This window comes from Chlorella variabilis (assembly GCF_000147415.1).
Source record: "Chlorella variabilis unplaced genomic scaffold CHLNCscaffold_23, whole genome shotgun sequence".
NCBI classification, from domain to species: Eukaryota; Viridiplantae; Chlorophyta; class Trebouxiophyceae; order Chlorellales; family Chlorellaceae; genus Chlorella; species Chlorella variabilis.
The window spans coordinates 582,015-588,937 of NW_005435065.1; the positions used below are offsets into that span (position 1 = coordinate 582,015).

At 65.0% G+C, this 6,923-nt stretch overlaps 1 protein-coding gene across 1 annotated transcript in view; it reads right to left on the minus strand.

Annotated features, from left to right (window-relative positions):
* Nucleotides 1-1,290, minus strand: part of CHLNCDRAFT_139162 (hypothetical protein) — a gene marked incomplete at both ends in the record, with an annotated part of 1,898 nt that extends 608 nt beyond the window's left edge. The window contains one exon of the mRNA XM_005844381.1: nt 677-1,290. Coding sequence (XP_005844443.1) covers nt 677-1,290 — 614 coding nt within the window. The remainder of the gene's footprint in view (nt 1-676) is intronic.
* Between the last annotated feature and the right edge of the window lie 5,633 nt (nt 1,291-6,923).

Genomic DNA, 6,923 nt, shown 5'->3' on the forward strand with positions numbered 1-6,923 from the left:
AGAAGCAGCGTGGCTTACATCCGGCAGGCGCTGGAGAGTGGCGAAGGCACAAACTAAACCAAATCAAAAGCGCGCGTGTGCTAGGGCAAGTGGGGGGACAAGGTCGGGCGTGTGGATGGCAGGGCTGCCAATGAGCTGATGGGTGGCTGTCCGCCGCTGCCGCGACGGCGCAGGCACGCTTCCCGCCAGCTGTTCTGCAGGGAGGTGCGCCACGCCTCCCAGGGGCTCCTTCTTTAAACTCCACAGGGGCAGCTCCCTTCCAAAGAGGCCTGCAACCGGCAACCATGCCCGGTTGGCCCAACCGGGTAGCATACCACGCAGGCCGCCACCTGCACATGCATGGTGCGGGGCAGGGTCGTGGCGATCTGAGCAGACATGTGCCAATCGCAGGCAGGGCGACTCGCCGCCAGCAGCAGCTTGCACGAAGCAGCCTTGCCTGGAGCAGCCAAGCGCAAGGCACCAGCGGTTCACCCTGCCCAACTCACCTGCCTTGCCCTCGCGGTGAATCCTTGTCGTCCCGCTGGCCGTCCAAGGTTCTCAAAACCCTTGGGACCGGTCTTGGGATCAGTCTTGACCCTCTGCCAAAACCTCCAGTCTTGCCAATTGGCTTCATGCGCCCCATCAATGCACCGCCTCCTCTGGTGGTAGGCCGCGGCAGGAGCGGAAGCCGGCGCACGGCGTCTCGTGGATGCGCAGCCGGTCTGGCAGCAAGTGCTGCGCGAGCCGCACCAACGCAGCCTCCATGTCCCCGCTGTGAATGCCGCGCTTGATCGCGCCGGGGCGGACCATGAAACTAAAGCCATACAGGTCCACTCGCCCCTCGGGCGGCAGGCAGTGCAGGACCAGGTTCAGCGTGCTGAAGCCCGTGGTCACGCGGGTGCCGCTCATGTTGAGCAGCTCGCCCACCCGCCGCGCAAAGGGGTTGTGCCAGCTGTAGCGAACCTCCGCCACTCGCCGCCTGCCCACACCTAGCGCCTTCTGTGCTGCCGTCACCTCGTCGGCAGGCTGGATGGCCCGGTTGGTGAAGAGCAGCGCCGCATGCGCGCCCTTCGCCAGTCTGTTTGCTGTGCGGAATGTCGATGCCTGGACCTGGCTGGTGGTGAGCACCCACAATGTGATGCGTTCCCCGCGCCGCATGTGGTACAAATCGTTGAAGCGCACGACGGTGGGGGCGGCGTCGATGGCGGCGTGGTCGTGCTCGCTGAGCGGGCCGTTGCCCACCAGCGCAACTCTCGTGCCGTTAGCCAGGAGCAAGCCGCACACGTGCTCCGTGGCGGCAGCGTCGTTCATGTTGCTGTGAATGAAATGCGGCGGCAGGAAGCGGGCCGCCAGGTCTAGGTAAGCGGCGTGGACTGCTGTTTTTGTGTTGACGGCCCCTTTCAGCTTGTGTGGCAGGGGCAGGCTGGCAAGCAGCTGTGGGACGGTGAGTGTGTGGTTGGCGGTGGGGGGCGCCTGCGGGCGCGCACACATGGGCGAAGGCAGGGTCAGCCCAGGGACAAGTAGCCGTGGCAACTAGCGGCTTACATGCATGTGCCGGGAGTGGGGATCAGGCGCAGACCAAATGCTCACCTGCTTGGCCCTCCCCAGAGCAGACCCTTTCCTCTGCCCGCCGCCAAGTGGCGTGGGCGGCGCAGCGGGTGGTGCGGCATGCGGCTGGAGCACTGCCGGCGTTGTACCCCCGGGCCCGCCGCCGCTCTCTGCCCAATAGTGCGCCGATAGGAGCACCACGGCCGCCAGGTTGAGCACGAGCAGCGCTGTGGGGGTTTTACCGGAGGGGGCACCAGGTCAGGCAGCGCAGCGCATTTCAGCGGTCGTTGGCTGGTGCTGCACTGGTACTTCACACATGCATGTCTGCACGCACATGCTGGGAACCACACCCGAAGGTGACTCCAGTGCAGTGCAGCCAGCTCACCTGCTCGAGAGGGGGCGCCCAGCAGCTTGCGAAAGACATGCGGACGCTGGGGCTCTCCGGCGGGCGCCACCACCATCAGCCGGCACGCGCCCAAGAGGCGTCTCACTCACAGGAGCCTCCAGAATATTTAGGGCGTGTCGTCTGAATCAAGGTGGCTGCATGCGGGCAAGGGAGGCAGCACCATGCCACCTAAAAAACCACCAAGTAACATTTTAGTGCGGTACTCGGGGTGTTGCCGCCGCGGCGCCGCGGCGCGCGGCAGGGGCCCTGGCGTCGTCGCTGGGGGCAACCCGCAAGCGGCGTGCAATCGGCTATCCAGCGCCTCCCACACCTTCAGACAAATCGGTCTGTGGCGTGCCTGGGCGCCCAGGGTGTTGACGCGCGTGTGCGTGCAGATGGGGCCGCTGCTGCCGGCTGGAATGGCGGCGCACTAGCAGGATCCGCTTTGGCAAGGAGATGAGGGCTTAATGGCATTCATTCATGAGCGGGGAACTTGCCCAGGGGCACCGTAGTGGGGCATGTACCCCCCTTTCATTATGTTGAAAGCGCCATCACATGAACAAGCGTGCATTTGCATCAGCAAGCAGCTGCATGCATGAAAAGGGCGCATGCTGCAGCCGAGCCAGCATCGCAGCCGCCGCTGCACCCGCCGCCGCCGCCGCCGCCGCCGCCAGCAATTCGCCCGGCCGCGAGCCGCGCCAGGGTGCAGCAGCATCCAGCTGCCCGCTCGCCCGCCGCTGCCGCGCCCCCGCCGCCGCCGCCGCCGCCTGCAGCGCCCAGCTGTCTGCGGCGGCCTGCTCTGGCACCACAACACTATGGCGGACCTGGATCCAACTTGGAGGAGATACGCCTCCTTCTTCAAAGGGGCAGCTCCCTTCCAAAGAGGCCTGCAGCCGGCAACCATGCCAGGTTGGTAGCATGCAACGCAGTCGGCGACCTGCACATGAAGATGCAGGCCTAGGGGCAGGGTCACAGCAATTACAGCAGACATGTGGCGATCGCAGGCAGGGCGAGCCGCCGCCAACAGCAGCTTGGACGAAGCATCCTTGCCTGGAGCAGCCAAGCGCAAGGCGCCAGCAATTCACCCTGCCCAACCCACCTGCCTTGCCCTCGCGGTGAGTTGTCGTCCAGCTGGCTGCCCATCTGAATGCGCATTGCTGCTGGCGGCACACATAGGCCGTCCAAGGTTCTAAATGTACTTGGGGCCAGTCTTGACCCTTCGCCAATCCAACCAGTCGTTTGCTGAAAAAGAAAAGGGCGTTCAGGCCGCCATGCGCCTTCTTGCGGCAGCCGCCAGCGCTTCCGGCTCCGTGCTGCTCAGCTGGAAGAATGCCTTGGCGGAGAGGGTGGGCGGGGGGGGGCGACGCCGCGGCCGGTGGCAAGTACGGAAGGCAGCACAGGGAGGATCGTGTATGCTCAGCTGGCCCGGCAGCATGTGCTGCGCGAGCCGCACCACGGCGGCCTCCATGTCCCCGCTGTGAATGCCGCGCACGATCGTGTCGGGGCGCACAGTAAAACTGAAGCCAAACAGGTCCACTCGCCCCTCTGGCGGCAAGCAGTGAAGGACGAGGTTGAGCATGCTGAAGCCTGTGGTCAGGTGGATGCCGCTCATGTTGAGCAGCTCACCCACCCGCTGGACAAAGGGATTATCCCAGCTGTAGCGTAGCACCTCCACGCCCCTCTGCCCGTCTGCGTTCAGCAGCTGTTCCGCCGCCTCCAGCTCGTTGGCAGGCTCCAGGTCTGGGTTGGAAAAGAGCAGCGCCGCACGCGCGCCTGTCGCTAGCTTGCTTACTTTGGGGAATGCCGATGCCTGGACCTGGCTGGTGGTGATCACCCATAATGTGAAGCGCTCGTGGTTCCGCTTGTGGACTAAATTATTGAAGCGCACGACGGTGGGGGCGGCGTTGATGGCGGTGCGATCGCCGTCGCCGAGCGGGCCGTTGCCCACCAGCGCAACTCTCGTGCCGTTAGCCAGGAGCAGGCCGCACACGCGTTCCGTGGCGGCAGCATCGTTCAGGTGGCTGAAAATGAAGTGTGGCGGCAGGAGGCGGCCGGCCAGGTCCTGGTAAGCGGCGTGGACTGCTGCTGTGGTGTTGGCGGCCCCTTTCAGCTTGTGTGGCAGGGGCAGGCTGGAAAGCAGCTGTGGAACGGTGAGTGTGTGGTTGGCGGCAGCAGGCGCCTGCGGGTGTGCACACATGGGCGAAGGCAGGGTGAGCCGAGGGGCAACTAGCGGGTTGCATGCATGCGGAAGACGGGAGTGGCCACTCCCATGGGGGATCAGGGGCAGCCCAAATGCTCACCTGCTTGGCCCTCCCCAGAGCAGACTCCTCCCTCTGCCCGCCGCGTGGGCGTGGCGTGGGCGGTGCGGCATGCGGGTGGAGCACCGCCGGTGCTGCGCCGCCGGGGCGAACGCTGCCCTCCGCCCAATAGCGCGCCGACAGGAGCACCAGGCCCGCCAGGTTGAGTATCAGCAGTGCTGAACGGGGAAACCAGGGCAGGGCGCATGTTGCTGTTTGGTTGGTGGCAGCAGCGCTGCTGCCGCACACATGGAGGGAACCCTGGGGCCCCCGCTGCAGCTGCCGGTCACACTGCCGGTACTGTACACGTGCACACGCACACACGTACTGCGAGGCACACACCAGATGACTTGATCACAGCCAGCTCACCTGCTCGAGAGGGGGCGCCCGGCAGCTTGCGCAAGGCATACAGAGAGCCCAAGCGCTGGGGCTCTCCTGCGTGTGCCACCACCATCGGTCAGTCCTGCGCCCAAGAGTCGTCTCTCCCACAGGATCCTCCAGAGTAATGCGTATTGTCTGAATCAGGTGGCTGCATGGGGGCAGGGAGGCAGGCGGCAAGGCGGCAGCACGGTACTCGGCGGGTGCCGCCGCACGGGGCGCTGGCGGCGGCGGCACTGTGGGCAACCCGCCAGCGGCGTGCAATGGCCGAATCCACCGTCTGCGCACACCTTCACCAGGGCAAACACATCGCGGTGTGGCGTGCCTCGGTGCCCGGGGTGTGCGTCTAGTTAACGGGGGCCTGCGCGCACACTGCGGCCAGCCGACGCGTCGACGATTCGCTGGATCAGGCTGTCAATCCCAATACGTATCTATGATTTGAGGACCGCCTATGGTTATAACGTGAACCATCAAAGCGTGACCCGAACTACGGTATTTTTCACAACCAAATCCCAACCAAATGTTGATGCTGAAATGGCCATCAGACATCAGCTGCATGGCATGAACGAGGGAGGGCGCATCCTGCAGCAGCAGCAGCAGCAGCCGCCGCACGCCGCACGCCGCCGCGTCCAGTGCCGCCAGCAACACCGCGCCGGCCCATGAGCTGCACCACGGTGCTGCCAGTTGCCAGCCCCGCCACCGCCGCCGCCGCCTTGAGCGCCCAGCTGCCCGCGGCGGCCTCCTCTGGCGCCACAAAGGGGCGGGTGAAATGCGCGCCACCACCTCCCAGGCTGGGCTTCCAGCTCAGTGCCGCACTGAGCTGAGTGGCGGCCGCTCAGCTAGAAGAATGCGTTGGGGTGAGGGTGAGGGTGGGCCCCGTGTGTGTGTGTGGGTGGGGGGGGGGGCGGTGGCAAACGCGGAGGGCAACGCACGGCGTCTCGTTGATGCGCAGCCGGTCTGGCAGCATGTGCTGCGCGAGCCGCACCACGGCGGCCTCCATGTCCCCGCTGTGAATGCCGCGCACGATCGTGTCGGGGCGCACAGTAAAACTGAAGCCAAACAGGTCCACTCGCCCCTCTGGCGGCAAGCAGTGAAGGACGAGGTTGAGCATGCTGAAGCCTGTGGTCAGGTGGATGCCGCTCATGTTGAGCAGCTCACCCACCCGCTGGACAAAGGGATTATCCCAGCTGTAGCGTAGCACCTCCACGCCCCTCTGCCCGTCTGCGTTCAGCAGCTGTTCCGCCGCCTCCAGCTCGTTGGCAGGCTCCAGGTCTGGGTTGGAAAAGAGCAGCGCCGCACGCGCGCCTGTCGCTAGCTTGCTTACTTTGGGGAATGCCGATGCCTGGACCTGGCTGGTGGTGATCACCCATAATGTGAAGCGCTCGTGGTTCCGCTTGTGGACTAAATTATTGAAGCGCACGACGGTGGGGGCGGCGTTGATGGCGGTGCGATCGCCGTCGCCGAGCGGGCCGTTGCCCACAAGCGCCACTCTCGTGCCGTTAGCCAGGAGCAGGCCGCACAGGCGTTCCGTGGCGGCAGCGTCGTTCATGTTGTTGTGAATGAAGTGCGGCGGCAGGAAGTGGTTTGCCAGGTCCAGGTAAGCGGCATGGACTGCTGCTGTGGTGTTGACGACCCCTTTCAGCTTGTGCGGTAGGGGCAGGCTGGCAAGCAGCTGATAGATGGTGAGTGAGTGGTTGGCGGCGGCAGCCACCTGTGGGATGTGTGGGCAGATTGGTCAGCGGGAGCGTCAAGGATTCCTGTGTTACAGTCACCCCGCTATGATAGGCCGCGTGAGCAGACCTTGGGCAGGGGGCACACGTGATCAAGGGGCATCAAGAGAGGGGGTGGACCATGGAGCACCCTCTCCATGGCTCCGACCACCCTCCCCCCAGCTGAGCGTCCCAGGTGCACCCCACCCTGGCCCCGCTCCCCGTCCTGCCGGACACGCAACCCCCACAACGGAGCTGTGGCAAGCGGCTAGCGGCTCACATACATGTACATGCGAGGAGAGGGAGTGGGGGGCAGGCACACCCCAAGGCACGCACCTGCTTGGCCTTCCCGGGGGCAGAGGGGGCCCTCTGCCGGGGCCCTCTGCCCGAGGGCATGGGTGGTCCAATGGATGGTGCAGCAAGTAGCTGGAGCTTGTGTGGGCTTAAAGTCTGGTAAAGCAAGAACTAACTTGCAACATAGACTCCCCGCCGAAACGGGACGGGAACCGGGCGAAAGCAGAGAAAGCAATAAAACAAGGGTGGAGCAAGGCGACATGCAACGCAAGCAGCTGACAGGGCACGCATCGAAACGTGTGTATGACTGGCAAAGTGGCATGGCGCATTGGG